The sequence below is a fragment of the Xenopus tropicalis genome, chromosome 2 (assembly GCF_000004195.4).
Source record: "Xenopus tropicalis strain Nigerian chromosome 2, UCB_Xtro_10.0, whole genome shotgun sequence".
Lineage (NCBI taxonomy): Eukaryota > Metazoa > Chordata > Amphibia > Anura > Pipidae > Xenopus > Xenopus tropicalis.
The window spans coordinates 121,496,008-121,521,377 of NC_030678.2; the positions used below are offsets into that span (position 1 = coordinate 121,496,008).

Here is a 25,370-nt window from a genome sequence, read left to right on the forward strand (position 1 = left end):
AACGTACTTTAAGGGTAAATGTTGAAACTTGTAATAAAGGAATGGATACATTCCTTACCAGATCTGGACATCCATGTGGCGAACCCAACTGGGTTGACGCTAGGAACCTATATAGACCCACTGGGACCATTTACAGGTTGTTGCCATCCTCACCCAATGGGATTTTTAAAACTATTTGAAAAAGATCTGACCAATCCGCCAGCAAGACATCAGTCAGGCAAATCATTTTGTCCTTGTACAAAGGCCAACTAAAGCTGGCCATACACGGTTTCGTACGATATTTGGTGCGTTTATGGCATGTCGGCAAGTCGACCCATATCGCAGGAAGCTGCTGATATTGGACGATTCGCCGATCGGCCAGGTTAGAAAATTTTGATCGGGCGCCATAGAAGGCGCCTGACCAAAATCTGCCGTCAGGGCTGAATCGGCAGAAGGAGGTAGAAATCCTATTGTTTCTACCTCCTTATCTGCTGTTTCAGCCCTGACGGTGAGTGGCGGATCTGACGATGTTTCGTGCGACCAATGGTCGCACGAAACATCGTCAGCTCACCACGTGTATGGCCAGCTTTAGTCTGGAAGGGCCGAGTCTGCAGCCAATATTGGCCTGCTTTGATCTTGTGGCACATTCAGTATGGTGAAAACCATGCCTGTCAGTGTACATTATACTTTGGACGGAGAGCAGCAATAATGTGCTAGCCTAAGATTGACTACACCCATAATAAAACTTTGTGGAAGATCTTTTTGTTTAACAGTCTTATAAAAGCTGGAAAAACATTTACATTGTTGATAAAATCATTTGTTTTGTAGCCTTTAATAAGTAATTTTTCAGTGCAAATAATAACCAACAATGAATAACTGAACTGAATACCTAAAATGCATGCAGAACAAGTAAAAGTTTAACTAACTCAGGACAGAGAGATCACTAAAAAATTAGTGAACCTTAAAATGCAACAAGAACCCTAAACATTTTATAGGATTACATAATAAAAGGCACTAAGTTTGCCCAGGAGCAGTGCCCCAGTAACAAATCAGCAGGCAGAATGTACTAGTCACCTCTAATTGGTTGCTGTAGGTTACTGCTGCTGACCAAACTTAGTACCTTTTATTACATATACATATTAAACTTTTTAAAAGGTTTCTGTACTGTCCATAGACACCGTTTAAACAAGGCAATATAGATACCCTTTAATATGGGGCTTCTGATTGTGCTGAAACAACAAAAAAATTATACAACCAGCCTTTCATTAATCCATCCAACAACCAATGTAAATGTTTTAACTAATCCCATTGGGAAAGGACATAATCGGGCTGCAGTGCTTTAAGGCCAAACAGACAAATCCGACTGATTTGGCAGACAACCTGTGGTGGCCTAAATGGCCACAAATGTATGATCAGCGGATCTTCACACGATATCCCCACCTACGGGTGGGCGATATCGGGGAGCGTGTAGGTAAAAAAAAATAATAATTCGATCGTTTGGCCTGGGGCCAAACAATCAAATTATATTGGCAGCAATGGGGCGGACGGTTCGGGGAGCGCATTAATGAGCCGATATGGACCGCGATCCGACTGAATTTTCTAACCTGGCCAATTTTAGGCCAGATATCGGTCGGACAGCCCCCTCGTTTCTGCCCCTACACGGGCCAATAAGCTGCCGAATCGGTCCAAGGGACCGATATCGGCAGCTACTATCGGCCCTTGTATGGGGACCTTAAATGAGAAGGAAAGGCAAAGTCACTTGGGGGTGCCAAAATGTTAGGCACCCCCAAGTGACTTGAATGGCTTACCTTTTACCCCGGGCTGGTGCCCCTGTACGGAGAGAACAGCACCAGCCCGGGGTACCTGCATCGCTTCCTCCTTCCTGTATCGCTCGCGCGCGCATGCGCAGTAGAGTGAAAAGCCGAACTTTAACAGAGAAGTCAGCATTTCACTCTACTGCGCATGCACCCATGTGTTAGTCTTAGCAAACCGCAGGCGGAAGGAGGAAGCACATCGCTCCAGGTACCCCGGGCTGGTGCTGTTTTCTCCTAACAGGTACGAGGTAAGCGATTAAAGCCACTTAGGTGGTGCTTAACATTTTAGCACCCCCAAGTGACTTAGCCTTTCCTTCTCCTTTAACACTTACAGTATAATCCTGGTAGGTCATTAAAGGTATCAGATAAAAATAATGTTTAAAGTTTACTATGACAGATGATATTGTACAACAAAATTAAGTAGATCAGATCCTTCCACACACATATGGCAGAAATGACTCATAAAACTTTGGAAATCAATATGCTTAAAATAAACTTAATTCCAGTCTAACTTATTTTCCATTAACTGTTGCTTTTAACATAATAAGTTTATACACAAAATGCATATTGATTTACAAAAAAATCCAATTTTTAAAACATAGTTCAAGCTGCTGAGAGCTGCCAAGCTAAATAAATTAGGCATAGACAATTTATATACATAATGTGGCTATTCTTATGAACCCGTAGAATAATTTCTTTACTGAAAGAATGATGATACAGCTCTTTAAGCAAGTTGGCCTGCTGACAAACCACTTGTGCTGTTTATCGGTTTACATTTGCAGTCTGTTTGTTCAGCTGGGCTAGTTAGCATGCGCTATAAATATTTAAAATTTGTCTGCCTACCAGTATATTTGCCCTTAACAAATGTAGGATGCTATATTTTCACTTTGTAGTGTTCTTGTTGTTTGTTTTATAAATGCACATCATTTGTTGGTCCTTGCGCGGTGTAATTTCAAACTTGTATCAGCAGCTTTTGCATACAGTTATAGGGCTGTCATTTTGCAGCTTACATAAAGCTTATAAAATAAAGGGATCATATTTAGTTAGTGAGAATACTAAACACACACTCAACTTGTAGATTATATGATAACTAAAACAGTTTGGTAACAGAGTTAAGGAAATTGCACATATCCAGTGTATAAATGTGTCAATACCTGGGTGTACGACTGGACATAAAGCTAACAGAAGTAGGTGGAGAAAAGGAATGGAGTTACCAGCCCCACACACACACAGACCTAAAACACACTTTAGGTCAAAGACACAGAGAGCTATTTAGTAGCAGCTACTTGTTATGGCTGCTAAATGCCAGAAATTATCCTGCCATAGATAATACTGAGAATTTTCTCTGCTAAAACACACAAAGACAATTATCATTAACTGAACAGTATTGTCTTATTTTGTAGCCTTGACAAGTAGCTGCTACTAGTACCTCCATGTTTCTTTTACGAAAAAATTAACGGGCCAAAGGAAAAATGTAGGGCAGCATCTCCATATTTCTTTATTTTTCCAGGCATCCCTAGCGCAGACTTAAGTGGCCATTTAAAGATTATTTTCTGTGTACAGGGCAAATATCTGGCCAAAAAACTGCCACATGTACATGGGACAGGTTTAAAAAATGGTTTGTTGATGCAGTCCACTCCCAATAGCCTTTTTTTACCATCACTGTGATCCGACTGTTTGGCCCATGGGACAAACATTCAGACTGAGTCTATTAAGGGGCATTTGAGAAAAGCAAGAAACATGGTGATGCAGTGTATGACTACTTACTCCCAGGCTAGGCTAGGATTAGTCAACATGATTACTTCTATTAGACACAAGTAAGAATGCACTCAGTACAGGATCCTGCTAAAACTCAGCACTTGAACCATTAATGTCATTAATTTTACAGCACTGGACAGCTGACCCTCATTCTTTTGTTCACAGATGATTACATTTTTGTTACTGTCCTCAAATTTTACTAATCAATTTAGGGGTCACATTCAGTTTTCATTCAGCAACTGTAATTGCTCACATAGGACAACTCAATCATAGGCATTCTGCAGTAACTAAGGCCATGGCTAAGGCAGAAATCAGTCATGATGCAAAACTTGTGTCAGCATGAGACACAAGCAGGTCTAGAGGAATATGTCCTTGTACTTTCCACCTCCAGAATGGGGCGGGAGTCATGAAGGTAACAGCTCTCTGCTGGAAAACATTGTATGCAATATTACATTTATTATCACAGTGTGTATCTATTGCCATTAGAATGTGCTGTAAAATAACAGTTGTTAAATAAAATTTATTTTAAGGTCACCTTAAAATGACTGTGGCCTATATCAAATATTTTTAAGGCCCCAAGTATGTCAGAGGGTCTATAACAAAAGTAAATACCTTCATAATATTAACATAATTAGGTTCACAAAAATAGTTCTGCCAGATAATCTGGTCACTAAATAAACAGCTTTGGTCTGCATGTTCTGCATACCCTGGTAAATCATAGTACCGATGGGCAGAACCAGTCAGCTGTTGCTAGCATTTATGGAATAAATTGAAAGCCAATATCTGCTTTATGCAGGTGATCCATCACCCCGTTTGCTGGATAAACACAGGTATTTGCTTTCAATTCGTTTCATAAGAACATAACTGGGCCAGCACTGATACCTGAACCCTTGCTACTACTATTAGCATTAGCTGTTACTTCATGTAAATTGAAGACTGTCTATGGAAATCACCTTAAAACTCCTGCATGGACCAATTTGTTTTATACAGTCCTTGCCTGAGGTTGTTCTTTTGTCTTTTCCCCGGCTATAAACTCATGGAAACGTTTTGAAATTATTCTAAGTGCCAATGGTCTTATGAAATATATATGAAATACATACAGAAAGTGGCATCCATCCTAATCTGGCCTACTTGATTGAAGTGTTTTCTTAAGCAATAATTCCTTAGTAGGCTGCTTGAACTGACCAGCCATAATAAAGTGTTAAAATGTTAGAATGTCTTCTCTAAACCTGAATAAGCCAATAACAGACTATAAGTACATAACACTACCATACTTCAACTATTTCATCTACAAACAAGGAGGGAGAGATGGGACTAATATATAAAATAGAAACATATGAGGCAGCTCACAAATGTTGTATTCCTTTATATTCTTAAATTATATATGGCATAAATGCATAGCTGTAAATGTCTTACTGGAACTTCAACGGTCTCCAAGGTTTCATCCAGCATCTGGACCTTGAATGGATAGATTTTCCCCTGCGGTGATAAAGGCGGCTTGACTCCATGTTCTAGTGTGCTGATACCAACACTTTCGGGAGCTCCTAATCGAGAAGCGGCCGTTTGTCTCTGCTCCGATTCCCCCATGCTCAAGAAATCCAGTTCCTCTTACTTTTGCTGTCAGATGCAAAAGGAGAAAACCATTTAAATCATAAAAATTAAAACCAATGGTCTTTTAACAATACCAATGAAAAATAAGTAGGTTACAAAAAAAACTCATACCTATATTCTGTTGAATCTAAATACAAATTCAGCATGAGCATTTACAAGAGGAGGTCTCAGAATGAATCTGGCAACAGTCTAGACCAAAGCTGTGATAATGATATATAGCTGAAAACTCTCTGAAGGTCAAGAGGTTCATAACCCAGCTGGTAGAAATACATATATATGAAAAACTGCCCTATTTTTTAAGCCATGTATACTCATAAAAAGAGACTGTATAAACTTATGTAGAAAAATATTTTTTTTTTCTTTAAAGAGGTAAGTTTCTGAAACCTTTCAAACCTGTCAAACCTGGAAGTATGTTTCAATTAGAAGTTCTAACAAAAAGCAAAGCTACTAAAGAACAAGTTTATGGGTTATTACAGTAGTTTCAGTACCACCCCTCCTCGGTTTTGGACACCAGCCAGTGTTCTGCAGAGGCCCCCAACAGAACAGTACTAGAGTCTGACTGGTGCTGGAGATAAGGCACAGATGGAAAAGCAAAGCATCTCCCACCAAAGGCACACCCTCCTTCCAAGCATCTGGAAGGAGCTCTACAGTCTAGCACTTTCCAATCAAAAGCCCTTAAAAAGACAATTATATTCATATGTATCTCATGTACAGCAATGAACTGGACAGCCTAAAATGAGCAATGAATACTAGTAAATAAGGCTTTTGCTGAAAATGATATATATAAATGATAATATAACAACATATATATTAGTATAAAGGATTTTTTTGCTTTTTTATAAGCCCTGTGAGTACTGTGTCCTTTTGTTGTTTACATTTCCATATCTACACTGGACACCCAGGCAATTTTTTGGTGTATGTACATAATGGGTAGATAATATTTATATATAAATTATATTTCAGGACCCTGAGATGTCTTGGAAGATTCATTTTCAGCAAAAGCCTTATTTTGTTGTGACCGACGTTTCGGTCACAACAAAATGTTGATTTTCGTTAGCACTAATAAAGGATATTTTCTAAGCCCTGCGAATACTGTGTCCTTTCGTTGTTTACATACTGTGTGTATGTATATATGTATATATATGTATATATATGTATATATATATATATATATATATATATATATGTATATATATATATATATATATATATATTGTATCACTAGGTCCACACTCCCATTACTCACTTTACTCCATATCCAATTCAAGGGTGCTGCACATGGTTGTAGCTCATATTCATTCCAATTGACAATGCGCACTCCTCATCCTTTATAATTCATTTATTGTTGCATTAAAAACATCAACGTTTCGGTCCAGGTCTAGGACCTTTATCAAGATGTTAAACCATGGTTTAACATCTTGATAAAGGTCCTAGACCTGGACCGAAACGTTGATGTTTTTAATGCAACAATAAATGAATTATAAAGGATGAGGAGTGCGCATTGTCAATTGGAATGTATGTATGTATATATATATATATATATATATATATATATATATATATATATATATATATATATATATATACAGTGGTGTGAAAATCTATTTGCCCCCTTCCTGATTTCTTATTCTTTTGCATGTTTGTCACACAAAATGTTTCTGATTATCAAACACATTTAACTATTAGTCAAAGATAACACAAGTAAACACAAAATGCAGTTTTTAAATGAGGGTTTTTATTATTTAGGGAGAAAAAAAATCCAAACCTACATGGCCCTGTGTGAAAAAGTAATTGCCCCCTGAACCTAATAACTGGTTGGGCCACCCTTGCAGAATTGTTGTAATTCAGCTTTATTTGAGGGTTTTCTAGCATGAACCGCCTTTTTAAGGTCATGCCACAACATCTCAATAGGATTCAGGTCAGGATTTTGACTAGGCCTCTCCAAAGTCTTCATTTTGTTTTTCTTCAGCCATTCAGAGGTGGATTTGCTGGTGTGTTTTGGGTCATTGTCCTGCTGCAGCACCCAAGATCGCTTCAGCTTGAGTTGACAAACAGATGGCCGGACATTCTCCTTCAGGATTTTTTGGTAGACAGTAGAATTCATGGTTCCATCTATCACAGCAAGCCTTCTAGGTCCTGAAGCAGCAAAACAACCCCAGACCATCACACTACCACCACCATATTTTACTGTTGGTATGATGTTCTTTTTCTGAAATGCTGTGTTACTTTTACGCCAGATGTAACGGGACACGCACCTTCCAAAAAGTTCAACTTTTGCCTCGTCGGTCCACAAGGTATTTTCCCAAAAGTCTTGGGAATCATTGAGATGTTTTTTAGCAAAATTGAGACGAGCCTTAATGTTCTTTTTGCTTAAAAGTGGATTGCGCCTTGGAAATCTGCCATGCAGGCCGTTTTTGCCCAGTCTTTCTTATGGTGGAGTCGTGAACACTGACCTTAATTGAGGCAAGTGAGGCCTGCAATTCTTTCAATGTTGTCCTGGGGTCTTTTGTGGCCTCTCGGATGAGTTGTCTCTGCGCTCTTGGGGTAATTTTGGTCGGCCGGCCACTCCTGGGAAGGTTCACCGCTGTTCCATGTTTTTCCCATTTGTGGATAATGGCTCTCACTGTGGTTCGCTGGAGTCCCAAAGCTTTAGAAATGGCTTTATAACCTTTACCAGACTGATAGATCTCAATTACTTTTGTTCTCATTTGTTCCTCAATTTCTTTGGATCTTGGCATGATGTCTAGCTTTTGAGGTGCTTTTGGTCTACTTCTCTGTGTCAGGTAGCTCCTATTTAAGTGATTTCTTGATTGAAACAGGTGTGGCAGTAATCAGGCCTGGGGGTGACTACAGAAATTGAACTCAGGTGTGATAAACCACAGTTAAGTTATTTTTTTAACAAGGGGGGCAATCACTTTTTCACACAGGGCCATTTAGATTTGGAGTTTTTTTTCTCCCTTAATAACGTAAACCTTCATTTAAAAACTGCATTTTGTGTTCAATTATGTTATCTTTGACTAATAGTTAACAGTTTTTGATGAGCAGAAACATTTAAGTGTGACAAACATGCAAAAGAATAAGAAATCAGGAAGGGGGCAAATAGTTTTTCACACCACTGTATATATATATATATAAAATCTCCATAGTTACAACCAATTAACATACAGCTTTCCAAATCCTAGTAGTTTAAAATGTGCACTTGTGGCTCAAAAACGGAAGGAAGGCCGCTGGTTGCACAAAACTGCTATAAATATTGCAATCATAGCAAGATATATGTAACAAAAGAACGACAGCAGACAAATAAATTGTGTCAGTTCTTGGATAACAGAGCAAAGCCTATAAAAGAAAAATACCAGTAAAGTGTACCTGTAAATTTCTGAACACTTTGTTTTTATTTAAGACAGAAGTGTTCCCTATTTTTGTATAACATAAAAATAAACTAAAACTTTACCTCCTTTTACAATCGCAATCTTATCTGTTTCAGGTAGCACTTTGTTTCAAGACACAGAGTAAGTGTAAGTTGTTTTTTTTTTTTTAAAGCAACATGAAATTACAGATATAATACAAGACAAACACCTTTAGTCAAATTAAAGGCTTTCAGTTTGAATACAAATAAAAGTCTCTATGTAAAGCCAAAGAAGTTCTGTGGTTCAATGTGTTTGCCAGATGTATGCACCTACTAGCCTTGTGTGGCATTAGGATACAATTGCAAACAATTAAAGTAAATACATGGACTGAGGACCTTGTTACAGAACATAAGCAAATTAGCTTTCCACTCCCCTACTGGCTGTATTATTTCTGTTTGGTTTGTTATCATACTAAGTAATGACAGGCGGCCCCATTGCAATAGCCTGATACATTCACCTTGTTTTACTGCTTGTTCTTTCTGTAGCTCAGTGGTGGGTAAGCCCTGATACCTCAAAAGGGCAGCTAATTACATTCAATATATCTGTCTGTTATTTTAAATTGGTTATTTCACATGAACAGAAAACACATGAGCAGATTTAATGCTCACAAATTTCAGAGGAATAAAATCAAAACCACTTTTAATTTAGTATAATTTATAATAATAAGCTCAAATACTTGGGTAGGAATCATTTTCGGTTAAACTTCCCTCTAGAAAAAAAGAAATTAGTTCAACCTGTAGTGCTTTCAGAAATGTTAGCATTTTAATCAATTAAAAAGTTCAAATTATGCAACTTATTTTTAACTCGCGTCACTGTATTAGAACTGTAAAGGTTGCTCTCAATATTACTTTTTTAATCCAGGAGAAAAAATTCCTCCCCAATCATTTTAATGGCCTGAACTAGAGATCAGCTAAAATGAAGGCAACCAATGAATGTTAGTTATGTCAGCAACCATAGTCAGACTATGGGCATTAAGGGCCCACCAGAGCACTAGATATAATGGATCCACCAAACAGAGCCCCAAAACATTTTCTTCTTGCTGAGAAAAACGCTGGTATCCCCTTTGTTTTTCAATTAATTTGCCCTCTAGATGTCAGTGAGTGTGTACCTAGCAGCCAATCAAATAAAGCAAAGGAAATTCATTGCAGGGAAACAACTTTTACCTGCATCTTCTTTATGTTATTTTAGGAAGTGCTAAAAAATTCTAAGATTGGGTATGACATGCTAAGGGAAGATGACTGAAGTCTACTGAAAACACTCAATCAATTGGATTATATGGTTATTACTAACATAAGAAAATCTCCAGAGCTGAATAAATGAGAATCCAGCAACCCATATTTATAACTTTGAGGGAAATACACCGTATGCATCTTATTGTACTAATATAGACTTAAAGGATCCATAAATCCTGAACACCAACAAAATCTGGTTATCTAAGAGGCCTAATATTTGACAAACTCAGCTTCACAAAATGGATTTCCGCTTTAAATCAATGCACCTTTGGAAAAGAACTTGCACTCTCGCCACAGGCACGGAAACTTGAAACATAGCAGACAAATACTTCAATGTTCAGTACTTGGACCCCAGCCAGAAATCGTCACTGCTCACACACATTTTTTACTTGCCTGACTACATTAACACATCTATGTAAATGCATTCCTGCACTCAGCTCAGGCATCGTCACTGAAAGTCAAATACGCACTACAGAAATACTGGCAGATCAAATAAAAGCAAATGAAGGCATTTTATTAAAAATAGAACAGATTGCAGAGTAATAAGACAGACCAAATTAACTCTCATGTTGGTAGTCCGGTTCTTCTCTACACAGACTATAGCATAGAGGCTTACAATAACCCATGTATTTCTACTACCACTTACCAGGAAAAAAGGAGGTCTGTATTAAACAGGCCACTCAAAGTATGTTGCACTCATTCCCCCAATGATCAGATCACAATAAGGGACTATGCAGACACATCAGGATTTACAACACAATATTGCCCTTGCCCAGACAGATTTTCAAACCTGTCCAATAGGCATCCAACCAGATGCCTAGGTACTGATCTGGCTTGGAGTGGCTGACATTTTAGCCATTATTGTCTTGTGTATCCCCATCTTTTACTTTGACCATATTACATTCTTCTCAATATGCCTGAGCTGACAGAACTCTCTGTAATTTAGTTCTAAGTATTGCTCAAACTGGGATAGAGAGTGTAATTATTTAAACTGTCCCTTAGTGGCCTGGCATCACTCTGACCAAGGTCAAAAACCTAGTCATGAAGCATGATCAGGTGTTTGGTTTTGATTTATATATTGACTGGTTTTGGCAAACAGTATCCAGTATCACAACTTTATAAATGGAAAATTTCCAGCTTTAAGTCCCTAAAATGTGGTAATCTTCTGCCATTTCTCAAAAGGGCCATTTTCAGCATTTAGAAATAAACATCTTAGCAGCAGAGTGCTGCTAAGAGAGACAATATCAGTTTACATCAGGGCTGTGGAGTCGGTAGATAAATTCTCCGACTGCTCAGTTTCTGATACTTCCGACTCCGACTCCTCTGTTTTTAATATGCTAATGTATTTTATACATCCAGGAAGGGGCAGGGGGGAAGGGACACTTAAAACACAACTGAACTGATAATAAACTGATAGACAATTTTATCTATACTCCTACTCCTAATGATTTCCCTAGAATCCCATAGTCATGTTTAAAGTTTAAGCTAACATTACAGCTGAATTACAGCAGTTTTTCAAATGTTTTAAAGCTTCAATCTTAAACTATTGACTATCCATTCCCTTCACGTATACAAGTATTTCTAGTCCTGCAAATTTTTTTTACTTAATTAGTTATCAGTGAGAGTTAGGCTAGGTTCCCAGTGGGCATTGTGTTCCCTGTAACAGAGGAACACGACGCAGTGGAGCTGCCGCACCTTAACTGTGCGTTACGTCCCATTTAGTGAAGCATACAGTCAATGAAAAGCTTCATGGTCACTCAACGTGTTCGTTTATGCACTGCGTGCATTGGGCTTTATTCTTATAGCAGAGAAGTAATTAATTATGACTGTTTGTGAATTGGGACATTTAAAACTTGTTTTTTTTTTTATTCCCATTTAAATTTAGTAGGTACCCAAAATTGCTTCCGACTCCGACTCCACAGCCCTGGTTTACATCACTTATACATTGGATTGTTCTGCTAGTTCTTTCTTCCATTTGTGCTTGAGATGTTCTTCCCTGTGCTGTGAGCATGCAAAAATAGTTCTTCAAATAAGGTATTGGGGTGAGAACATAAAAGAAAAATGGACAGGGGTGTATATTCTGTATAATATACACCTGTGAGCTTTACCTGGTTCCCTTTTACAGAGGAACAATATAAGCTAGTTTTGTTTTGAGGCAGAGACTTCCAAGTAACATATAAACACTTCAAGAAAATCTCTAAACAGCTGTGGTGGGAGTGACAGACAGCTACAGACAGCAGGGTGATAGTTCAGGTACAGCCTTTCCTAATGAACCTATATGGATTGACAGTTTGCTTTTTGACACAGCCCTTTCCTGCCATCAGCTGCCCAAGCTTTAATGTAATAGAGAAGTTTATATATAACTGAACCAAATTATACATGTCCCCACAGGCTTACAGAGAAAAGAAAGAAAGGCACCCTTTGTATAAATGAAAAGTGTAGGGAAGGTGAGGCAACCAATTTTTGTGTGTTAATGGAAACCCCCAGAGATTGCTCAAGGTTTGCAGTGCTTGTTTGGAAATCCCAATGTTTAAAGGACAGAACTACTTTGTGTCATTTAAAACCAATTCCAAAAAATATACTCTTTATTGTAAGCCCAAAACCACTACAATTCTATGCAACTTTTTTAAAACACAGGTATGGGATGTGTTATCCAGAAACCCATTATTCAGAAAGATTCCAATTACAGGAAAGCCATCTTCAACACACTCTATTTTAATTAAATAATTCACATTTCAAAAAAGGATTTTCTTTTTCTCTGTGATAATAAAACGGTACCTTATACGTGATCCTAACAAACATATAATTAATCCTCTTTGGTGGCAAAACAATTGTACTGGGTTTAAATAATTTTGTAGTAAACTTAAAAGTATGTAGGTCCAAATTAGGGAAAGATCCATTTTCCAGAAACACCAGGTCCTGAGTATTCATCATACCTCTATATTTATTCCAAATGGTCAATCATCTAAATGTTATCTGTAATTTAAATTTGTAGCCATCTGTCCCTTGCTATTCTCTGTACCCACTGCTGGTTCTGGCTGATGAAACAATGCAACAGAAGCTAGCTCTCCTCCAACTAAGACTCCAATGTGTTGCATGTTTCTGCACAGGTCTATTAATCAGCTGGCTCCTGCTACAAATGTTTGAATAAGCAGAGGATAGCAAGGGGCATACATATATTGTTTGAACATTACTGTTAGTCTAACTATTAATAGACCCCTGCCCAAAAAGACCATAAACATTAAAAATATTAAACATATATACAAATAACATTAAAATGAGGTAAGATTTGTTATAAATGTATATCGCAAGTTGTTGATAATTACATTTTCTTTCATTAGGCACATTTTATTTTTGGTTTTTAAAGTGACAGTATACACCTAAAAACACCTTTGATAAAACTTACCACAATACATAGGACTTGTGTTGAAATTACATTCTGTTGTTTTATTTAAATAAAATCAGTATTTTCCTATGTTATTTTTTGCCATTATAAAGTACTAATTTGAAAACTGGGCTATTTTCAGTAAACTCATCCTCCCCCCCTCCTTGAAAAGATGTATCTACAGTTCCTTAAGGGCTCTGGTACACGGGGAGATTAGTCGCCCGCGGCAAAACTCCCTGCTCGCGGGCGACTAATCTCCCCGAGTTGCCTTCCCTCTGCCATCCCACCGGCGAACATGTAAGTCGCCGGCGGGATGGCAGACGCGGCGGCGCGATTTCGGGAAATCGCCGAAAAAGACTTGCGAGTCTTTTTCGGCGATTTGCGCGAAATCGCGCCGCCGCGTCTGCCATCCCGCCGGCGACTTACATGTTCGCCGGTGGGATGGCAGAGGGAAGGCAACTCGGGGAGATTAGTCGCCCGCGAGCAGGGAGTTTTGCCGCGGGCGACTAATCTCCCCGTGTACCAGAGCCCTTAGGAACCAGAAACATGGCTACTGAAACATTTCACAGCGATGACAACACCTCTGAGCAACAAGTAATCCCTTGCAGTTACTACATTCACATCTGCTTTGTTAAACACTGCTGCTATAAAAATACCACTTTTAATGTGTTGTTGTCAAAACAGCAGATGCTTTTAATGAAATGTTCTCAAAAGTAGCATAATCAATGAGTGCTTGGAGAAGCAAAGCAAAGTATCAAAGTAGCATAAATCCTACTGGAGTACTAGACACTTGTTTTTTAGCTTGTTCTCTAATTTTGAATGGTTATAGCTTTAAGCATGCAACAGAACTGTTATCAATGTGGCCTTAGCAAACTAGGCATTGCCTTTTTTCAAATAGGGTACAAGAGAACCCGAAAAAAACCCTTAATGTTGTTTCCTGCTGCACTGACGTCAATCTTACTCTATGACAACTGGGCATATTAAACCACTGACTAGTGCTGGAATTATCTTAGTATATAAGAGAAAACTGTTGGAATCACACAGTATCAATACCAGGTTAACAAATTATCAAAGATCTTGTGCTGCTTGACTTTATTTTCCCAGCAATGTCATGTCAGGAACATGATTAAAAGACATCCCAAAACTAACTTCAGCTGCACATACTTCTGGTCTGCAATTGCTGGGGCAGCCGCCTACCTTGCTGGCTCTGCATTTTTTTATTTTATTTTAGCAGCTCCAGCAAACAGAGCACTATCTGAATTCCGCTGTTTGGGCAGAGGAAAGGAGGACTCATACCCCAATATGTAATAAAAGGCACTAAGTTTGACCAGGAGAAGTAATACATAGCAACCAATAAGATGTTGGCTTTAAAAAAAGAGGACTAGTGAATGCTTCATGCTGATTGGTTGCTATGGGTTACTGCTCCTGGGCAAATTTAGCGCCTTTTATTACATCTCCACTTTAATCTCTTACATTTTTAACAGTAAGTTTTAAGAAATATTCCATGAAAAAGCACCATGTGTATCATTCCATTAAATCTTGAGTCAGCACAAAAACACTAAAGAAGCACTACAGAGCTAAACTAACATATCAGTCATAACCCTCAAAATATAAGTTAGAAGAACACTACTCAGAACACTATTAATTAAATGAAAATCTAATAAAATCATAAGTGTACACAAGCTCTTATTTAACTGCTGCATCATTTATTTCAGCAAATTCCATTCCATAAAGAGAGGAAGATATTGCTAAACTCCCTGTTGTGGGAAAGTGTACAGAGACAGGCAGCCAGAACCTTCACTGTAAAGCAAAACAAAAGGAAGGGACAGTATTTGTATGCGAGGGCAGGAAAGCAAGTCATGAACTATCAGGTAGCGTCACTGATCGGCCCTTTGTATTGTAGGCACAGGGTGTGCTGCTGGAAGCAATGCCAAGTTGCTATGGCAACACATTTCAGAAAAGCACCGTGAAGGCAGGGAATAAAATGAATCATAAGAAATGAACAAAAATGAAGGAAAAAAAGGAAGAATGGGATAAAAATATAATTTACTCCCTACAGGAAACATAACAAATAACATAAATATCTCTTTTTCATATGTGAACCTTTATGGGAATTAAATGGTTATTCAGGTCATGCCAGAACAATAGATTATTCTTTCAGTTGCATCTACTGCTGCCCCATTTACCCACTACCTTTGGAGTACATTGTAAGGGGTATGGTTGCCACATCTGAGGAATTTATTCTATTTAAGGGATTTTTAACGCCTAAAAAAGGCTAATCAATCACAGGATTTTCAAAGATATTTCCCTTCTGGTACGCAGAGACTCTGCTTGCAAGCAGCCGAGGGCTGTATGTATCAGTATATGAGAGCAATGTAAGGAAGGTTATATTATTCACTTCCTCCTGAAATATATCTGGCCTTTCCAGCACTTGCTTCACTTCAAGTGCACATCTTTATTTCTATAATAATGATGTTCTGAAATGTGTGTTCTGTAGTGGAATGTGGCGGGGTGGATTAGGGACACAAGGCACACACTGCTAAGTCACAGTTCCAATTAATGTAACTTTCTCATGGGGAGAAGACTGGCAATTATGTTTCCTATTAATGCCAAGCATATGCTAAAGTTAGAAAAAAATCTAAAAATGTATAAAATAAATACTAACAAAAACAACATTTTAAGTGTATAAATGTGAATTTGTCACTCTTCTTTAGTATTTATCTTTCAGTTACAAGAAATCATCTTTCTTGTGATAAAATGGTACAGCATAAGAAACAAAACAAAAAAATACAGTGCAATTATGCTGGCCATACATGATCAATCTGCTAGTATGCTATGTGGTGAGCAAAATCACTTCTAAACCTTTAGCCACAAGGCCGAATATTGGGGAGAGGGCTATATGGCAAGTAATTCAATCCTTAAAGTCCAAACGAATCTTGCTACCCCTTACTTCAAACTAAAGGAAATCATACAGTAAAGGTGGACGGATACTAGCCAATAAAAGCTGCCTCTGTAACAGAGTTGGCAGCTTGCCAGGCTATGTATGGGGCCCTCTGACCCATCAGATGTTGATGGGGTATGTTTGATTTTTCCAAAGGATCTAGAACCAAATCTGCATGTTTATGCATTTCTCAATCCAACACCCAGCATAGTGGTAATTATGATCCTCAAGGTGGAAAGATTGGGGAAAGATCTGATCTTTTGACAATCTCTGAAGCAGTAAGTCCCAAATTGTGGAGCTGCCCCCTCCCAAGGCCAACACCAGTGGCTATGGAGTTCATCTTGAAGGCCAGTTAGAGTTAGAAAATACCTAATATTAAGAGCTCTCATAGATACTTCTAGCCTGAATTCTAGCTCAGCCTGAATAAACAAAAAATAACCTAGTGTAAGCTCCTGGTATCAGAGCTTATAACCTTTTTCCATCAAGGTGATTTCTGCTGTCTAATAGATTATCTCACAACTGAAGAGTGCACCATAATATGGCAGTGTTTTATACATAATAGCTTCATTGTTGTTACAGACCAAGCCATAGCCCAGGAAATGTAGTATTTATTGCTAGCAGTATAACCAAACTTATACCTCCCCCCTTTATAATAAAAATCATGAACAAAAATGAACTGGATACTATTTCATCTTGTCTGCCAAGATTTGCTTTTTCCTATTGCTCAGCAAACTAATGAAAACATCAAAAGAAAGATCACATAAATGTTATGCTTCCCCATGATAAGATTATTCTTGTATGGTGGCATTTCATCTCTTTAAAACACACCAAACTTTTCAGATATATTATTAAAAACACCAACATTTCCAGAGTTTAGTATAATGTCCATACATATTTAAGCCTACATTAAAATGCTTATGTCATACTTACTATTAAAGATGAATATAAAATACAACTGTTATACAGTTTAAGGCTGTGGCAGATGGGGAGACTAGTCACCCGCGAGTATGTAAACCGCCGGTGGGATAGCATATGCAGCACCGCGATTTCCCCCGAAATAGTGGAAGTTGCCTTGAGAGGAAACTTCTGCGATTTCGGGGAAATCGCGGCGACACATATGCCATCCCACCGGCGATTTACATACTCACCGGTGAGATGGTATTTCGGGGAGATTAGTCGCCCGCGACAAATCTCCCTGGTCGCGGGTGACTAATCTCCCCGTCTGCCACAGCCCTTATTCATCCTAGTTGCCTTAAAACAAGGCAGTAAACACCAGTGATTATAATACATGGTTGGTTTTAAGGTCTCCACTTTGTCAAATTTCATGTAGTGTTGGTTCTCTAACTTTTGGTCTATTTACTCTGTAACAAGAGTAAAGCATTAGGGTTAACCACCCTGTAACAATGCCATGCAAAGGTATATTTATTATACAGTGCATATTTGTGTCATTAACATTATTAACATTTATTTATAAAGCACCAACATATTCCGCAGCGCTGTACAATAAGTGGGTTTCATACATTTGACATACAGAGTACAATACAAGAGGTGATCTGCCCTGCCCAAAAGAGCTTACAATTGTAAGCCCTGCCCAAAAGAGCTTACAATTGTGTTGTCTATATATGAATACCATTCCTTTTCAAAGTTTCCACATGTTTTTAAAATCTGACTAATTTGCGATATTATGGAGTCCTTTGTGTACAATGCTGGGCTGCTGTGTTCAGCAGCTCAAAATCTAGTGGTAGCTCACAATTTTATAATATTAATATGATATTGTTATGTGCTAATATGAGATCAAATATCAGTTTGGAATACCTACAGGCTTGCCAGCAAAATGATATTGGATTCACAGACAATAACACTGCAGGTACTTCAGGTTTATTCTTGTTGCACTGAAAACAGAAAAAAATCTGTTCTGCCAGTCACAACAAACAAGGTGTGAATTACTAAATTACAGCAACAGCAAACATGTTATTTTGTAAATGGTATGAACAATAATATATGAACAGCAGCAGCAGGATGTGCAGGAAGAGGGGGTTGAATGGTCTTAGTGATTTGGGTCAGTAACCGCCAATCACCATAAAGAACTGGCTGCTGTTTAAATATACAATATGGGAACAGGCTGCCATTGATTCTACACATTTTAATCACTGCAGCTTTCTCTGAAAAGATCAAAATCCAATGCCTCTGCCCTTAGTACTCACCCAGAAACATAAAGAGAGAAACTACTGTTTTACAACCAAGTCACATTAAAGAGAATGATTGCAGTACATAAAAAAAAAACCTACCAATTGAAATTTTTCAGGAACCCCTGCAGAGACCCTTCTTCCACAAGGCACCACATAAGTTAGATATGTAGAACCTGCATTCTACCTGAGCATGCAACACTGTGACATAGCCATTCCATCTTTAACTATGCATGTCATTTCTCCAGCTATATATCAGTAGTGAAAGCATGCAGAGAATGTAAAATGATAATCCTCTAAGGCAGTCCTTCCATATCTCTCTTCATAAATTTTATCCAATGCAGGACTAGGTAAACGTTTTATTTAGATCTCATCCGAAAAGCTGTTGCAGGCTTACAGCAAAGAAGCAGTAACCAGACTCTATAATGACAAGATAGCTGCTTTCGTTCAGCTCTTTGCTACACTGCTCTGTGTGCCCTACAAGCTAATGCAGCGGCAGACATTTACCTAAAGGCAGTAACATGAGATTCCATTACAGAATGGTATGTTTTCTTTATGTCGCTGCTGAAAACAGACAGGCTGTAAGACTAGCCCCCAAGAATGTTGCTACAGATGTCTTGGCACGTTCACTGCAACTGCTGATAGTGAATGTATCAAAGTGAGATTTACAATATGGTTTTAAAGACCACGGGCCAAAAGGCAAACTGGGCTGTCAGCATTGTAGCCATGACTGCAAATTGCCAAATAGAAAATGTATGTATATGTTTATTTATAAAGCGCTACTTATGTATGCAGCGCTGTACAGTAGAATACATTAATACAAACAGGGGGTTATTAAGACAATAATAGATAAATACAAAGTATAACAATAAATACAGATAAATACAGTTGCAACAAGTTAAGAGTCAAAGACACAAGAGGATGGAGGTCCCTGCCCCGTAGAGCTTACAATACAATCCAGAAAGAAAGTGTTGGGGTGATGCCTGATGAAGTCATTTTCTCTTTAAAACTTAACTAAAAACACTGAACTGAGCACATTTAAAAGAAAAAACATTATACACCAAAATGGCTAAATCACATAGGGCACACTATCTGGGGGTAGTTGCCCGGGACGGGATTTTTCCCGCTGTCCCTGAATGCGGTGTTTCTGAGCGACAATTATCTAACCGAGCGTGCCTGAGGGTCCAAACCATTGCCACTGATCAATGATGAGAAATTCCAGGCATTTTGTCACCCACACACAGAGGTATTAAACACTTGGGCAGCAAAATGCCCAGATTTACCCTATGTGCCATTGCCCCAAGGACAAAGGAAGTAACTCAAGATAAGGGAATGGCTTCCTACGGTGCAATGCATACAAGTGGGCTCAGTCAACATGCAAACTCATATGCTGTCTGAAAAAATCAAAGTCACTTAAAAAAAGTTGGTTTGCAGGGTAGCCCTTGTGTTATCTCACCTTGCCCCCATGCTCTTTCCATTCATTTCCTTCTCACGCTTCTATCTTTATTTCTGCCATCACACTTCAGTAGTAAGCATCACCTGCAGTTATTCCTGTTCAAAAATAAACTGCAGCATTCTTTTCACTTAAGAATATCAAACTGTGTCAAGAGCTTATAATCGGGGGAAGGCTCAAGCAATATACAGGAATTTAGTAACAGCATTACGGACAGCAGGACATTTTGCACTCTTTATATATGATGCTTTTAAACACTTTGCTGTGGTCTATGCTGTTGCTATTAAAAAATAAATAAGTGCAAATAGTTTCAAAATGTGCTAGCAGTAACAAGATACATGGCTTTTAACACGCTACAATATAAACATGCTAACCCTTGGTAATTTGTTTTAGGGTGTTGCCTCAGTCTTTTCTTTTCCATACACTGCTCACATTTGGGATTTGTGGGAGGTGGCCAAATTGGATTGCATTTCAGAACTGTCTGTCCAATGTAAATATGATATTGCCAGAAAGCAAGAAACAACTCTGCATGGACATCAAGAAGATGTTTTTAGGTGGTGTAACAGAAAACATAACATAAAAGAGGTAGGGGCTATGATTTTTTGTCTCTACCAGAAAGCTAGTAAGGCAATGTAATAAAAACCACACAAAAAAAAAAGTTTGCACTACAGAAATCAATCTGGTAAATGGTACTTGCTGATTGGCTCCTATTACTAGACCCAGGGCAAAATTTGCGCACAAACACACACACACACACACATGGTAATACAGGCACTCACGTATAATTCTGGAGCCAATGTGCCAGGGTGCAGTATAGCAGATATCACATAAACCATAAAGATAGATTCCACACTCACAGGACTTAAATAGAAGTGGTCATTTATTATGACGTGGAACTGATGTTTCGGCTGTGTCCACAGCCTTTGTCAAAGTTACAGTGAGTGGAAACAACCCCCCTGAAAAACCCAAAGTGGCGGGAAAGCAGCAGCATATATATATGCCTTGATATTGGCATGGGTTGGAGCCTGGGAAGTACATTTCTCAGCAAAATAAGTAATGGGAAATGCAGGTCAGCAGCCAACTATGGCAATGCAAAACATAAGAACAACCATACTGTAGAATGGGTAAGACACCAAAAATAAAAACCTCAGAGCTTGACATTTGAAATATCTGGGAAAAAAATCTCCGATAACAACTATATCTAAAATACCAAAAAAACAAATGACAACGCATTTTGCATTCTCTTGTGCATCAACAAATGTATATACTACATTTGTATGCATTTTTTAAAGTTAATTTTTGTGAGTGCAAAAGATACATCCCTCTTTTTTCTAATTTAGGAATGTGCAGTAAATAAAAATATAGCATGTTGCATTTCATAAAACACAATGTTATGCTAAAATACAGCTTGGATGCTTGTTGAAATAAAATTGTAATAATTAGTTCATGAATTTAGTTGCACTTAAATGCACAAAACAACCCATGTGTATGAACCCTTTCTCTCCACAATACAGTTATCATCATTTCTAAAAAGTTTTATAACAAATTTGTTTATATTAGATTGCAAGTGCTACAAGGCAGGGACACCCCTTTCTCTTGTCTCTAATACTCAGAAGACGAATACAAAATATACTACATATACATGTTTACATAAGAAAGCAAGATGCAACAATGCATTAGTTTTACTCTGAACAACTGATATCTTTTTAGTATCCTACAGCACTTTTCATATATCCTGTTATGCTTGCTGTTATTTTTAAATGTGTGATTTGCAATAAACCACCCACTGTTATCACTCATTGCGTGTGACAATTAACAGGCTCTGCCCATTTTCATATAATTTCATTCCATTGAGTCACATGTATATTTTTGTTTCTTAACTATTTTTATAGGATCAATAGAAGGCAATGCTTCATAAACTGTGTAATCTTAATATATCAATATATATCAGTAACAGTGATTAGCGAATTTTCTCAGCAGGCATGGAATCGCAGCGAAATTCTTCATTTCGCCATCGGTGATATTTTTTTGCAAAACTGCAGCAAAAATTTTCTGCAACAAAAAAGTTGTTCAAAAATGTCTCTGTGAAAAAAAATGGCCATTGACTTTAATGCATTTGGAGTAAAAAAAAATTGTTGCGCTTAAAATTTGTTGCCTATTTACTTAGGCGTTGAATTCCATTTCATGAATTTTTCATCAAAGCAGAACAGGACAAATTTGCTCATCACTAATCAGCATAAGAGCATATATTGGGTAGGAAGGTTTAAGCCAATGAGTTAAGTGCAGTGCAAAAACACAGTAACTAATAAACAGCTGCTGAGGTGAGAAGCCACCAAATAGATTCCGAAGGGTAAAGGACTGACCCAGGGTGAATGGTTCTTGCTAGAGAACATTAGGGGGGCTTCTAATCTCACAGAGAAGTGTTTCCACAGGAAACTCATTGAAGACATTAGTGCAGAGGATTTGCACAACTGTCTGAACTACATACAAGCTGTTTGAAAGGTCATAGTGAACTGTGATTGCCTGTGTTGCCTATTTTATAAAACAACGTTACTGATTCCAACAGTGAGGAAGACATTTCCATTAAATAACAAAATAGATAACAGAGAGATTAATAACTAAAACTAATGTAGCACGTTAGTCCCCCATGGTACCTTAATGTAACATGTATTACTTGTTCTAAATCTAAATTAAGCTCTTTAAGTATATTCAGGGTATTTTGTAGCAGGGTGACCCATTGTATTCATATAGTCCTTTCTTAACTGCATTTTCTCTTATACCCAGTTCTCTGCAGTACACAAATAATTCTAGACCAATTCTTGGGGAGCAAATTGTCTTCAAGGCTTTAGTTTGCTTCCCTGAGAAAACAGTAATTAAAGCAACCCTGCTCTAGATGCATATATTATTCATTTCACTTGCCCCCCAGGTTGATGTCACCTGAAATGTATGTTGAATTCAAAGATCTTCAGCCACATTCCACATCAGAACTGCCTAAAAGGCATTCCTGACTGATAATGAGCATGACATAAAAGCAGGCATTGTGCCATTTAAAGACTGTAATTTTCATTCTCCTGAAAGCTTTGGCACATTGGGCATTTTCTGCATATTTGTATTGGCATATTTTACCAGGGAGTCACTAAAACAAAACAAAAATAATAGTCTTTGAGAAAAGCATATGTCAAAAGCAGTGGTTATGGCAGATTCATACTGTTATTTCCTAACAATATGTCTGCAATTATCACTTGGATGTGCCATATACACTAGGAGACTAGTCTACATCCTTAAAAAAAACCCTATGTTTATGGACAGTTTTAATTTAAAGAATGCCTTGAGAATCAGCAGGTTTGTGGCCAGAACTGTCCCACCAACATTTTGGGATTGTTTATAAACTACTGCAAAGCAGGGGAAGCAACAGTATATATAGAGATCTGCAGAATGAACATCCAGGTTAATTGCCTGGTTCTACTCTTTATATATAATATAATATAACATAACATATAATCAGACAATTTGAGAACACTGATATAAATGATTCAGGATGAAAATATAAAGACTGGCTTAGTCAAAACCACTAATTAACGGTATAATATTTATAAGCATGCCATAGATTTTTATCATTTTGCTCGAAATGATAGGCAAATGGGTTTTGGGCATGGGTTTTTTAAAGCTGATAGTGTGAAGTTTTAAGGTTAATGTATTAATATTAGCCAACATTGTATATGTAGTATTGTTCCATCATGTCATGATATGCATGTCACAGCCTGTACAATTTACTTATATATTTACTGTTAAGGTATAGTGTAAATACTAAATATGTATATATAAAATGCTTGTAATCAAAGCGATGAGCCCAGCAGATGCAAATCATTTTGTTCTCTTGTCACAGCAACAATGACATTCCAATAGTGGTTGGATACATTTCCCAGCAATTAGGAAAGATTGTTTCAAGCGATGGTTTTATTAGCCCATTTAAAAACTGCTTGAACAAGCTTTCTTCCTGTACAGTAACATGGGCAATGCTGCATTGGAAATAATAGGATTACAAAGCCACAATCCTCACATGGATTTTCTCAATTACCTTTGAACAGAAGAGCAGAGCTCAGAATCACTTGGAAGACTTTCTTGGCGTTTAACCTTATTAACCAGGAAGTTCCAACCTGTGACCCTCTGGCTGTTTAGGTGTTGAGAGTTTCACTTTAACAATGGCCAAAGACCACAGGTTAAACATTCATTCACCAGATACTCACACATCACTTATTACATATAAGCATCTTTAGGACTGGACGTTCCCACTAGTAAACAATTTAGTTATGAGGAAGAAAACCTAGTTTACATGTAATTTAGTCTTTGGTCTTGATTTGGTCATACAGCATGACATGCTTCTATGCCTGCAAAAGAAAAGCTGGCATTTTTCCTGCAAGTCATTAATTTCTGTAAATATAGAAATCACTTTTGAATTAACAGGCCTACACCTGTATTGAGTTTAGAGGTAACTGGTAACAGTTGTCATTTTCTGGCAGCATTTTTCAGGCAAATAATCTTATTATTATTTATATGCACAGGGTTACAACCTTTATTTACAGAGGTGCAATAAGCCATAGGTGCCAACTATATTTGAAGGGATCTAATACAAGTCAGGCAGAGGGGATGCCCAAGTGAGGACACTAGAAAGCGTTACTAGAAGGCAGCAGAGGCATACAGGTTTGACACCGTGCTTGGAGACAGCACCTGGAAATGTCTGGTTGCTATTGGTTACTGCCCCTGTGATCTATAGAAAAGAGATTTAAACGAGCCTCCATTAGGTAAGAAGTTCAGTGCAAGCAGTGCTAATGCTGCCTCACCTCCACTCTTTGTTGTTCCCTTGCTATTGATGTGACATGCCACCTTTCCACTCCCCCCTCCCCGGATCTGCCCTCCCCCTTCTGATCCCTTGTTCCTAGACTCCTTTCCTGCTGTTCTGTCACACCTCTGCTCAGTGCTTCTAGCCGTGCCCAGATTTGCCCATGGACGTGCGTCTGCAGCCTGGCAGCACAGTCAGCCCGTAGCCGGCCGGTTCCCTTTGTGCGTTTCCCTCCCTTACCACTGTATAAGATCCCCGGCTTGGCAATTCACTCCTCCTTCTGCACTGTAGCTCGGTCCTCGGCTGCTTCTGCACTAGTGATGCTGCGGCCGCACTTCCATTAGAAGGTATGAGTTCAGGCTGCCGTGTGGAAGGGCATCTGTTTCAGGGTCGCCATTGTCGAAACGGCACAGCCTATTTGCGAACAGGATTCACAGGAGCCTAGAATGGCTGGAGGAGGAGGAGGAGGAGGGGTGTAGCCTTGCTGCCTCCTTCTGACCAGGGAGCGGGAAGATGAGCCGAGCCAGAGCAGCAGCCGATTTCCCCTCCTCCTGTCCTCTCATAGCCACTCCGAACTGGCCGTCTCCCCCTCCCCTCATGGCCCCTGGGAGGAGAGACAAACGAGCGCTGGATGGAAGGGACCGAGCTCCCCCCTGTGCCTATTCTTCCTTACTGCCTGCCTGCCTCACAATACAGCTCCCTTACATTACCTTTCGGCTTATTTGTATTGAAAATTAATACTCACTGAGTGGAATTTGCTTGTG

General features: G+C 38.4%; 1 protein-coding gene across 3 annotated transcripts in view; it reads right to left on the reverse strand.

The window, feature by feature from the left end:
- farp1 (FERM, ARH/RhoGEF and pleckstrin domain protein 1) overlaps positions 1 to 25,370 on the reverse strand; it is a 109,502-nt gene extending 84,132 nt beyond the window's left edge. For 2 of the 3 annotated variants that reach the window (XM_012957718.3, XM_002935645.5), the window contains exons 1-2: positions 24,847 to 25,174; positions 4,968 to 5,168 (exon numbers count right to left, since the gene is read on the reverse strand). In XM_012957718.3, the coding sequence (XP_012813172.1) occupies positions 4,968 to 5,138 (171 nt within the window). In that variant the 5' untranslated portion in view covers positions 5,139 to 5,168; positions 24,847 to 25,174. Of the gene's footprint in view, positions 1 to 4,967; positions 5,169 to 24,846; positions 25,175 to 25,351 lie in introns of those variants that run through there. The other variant, XM_031897060.1, reaches the window with a different exon arrangement.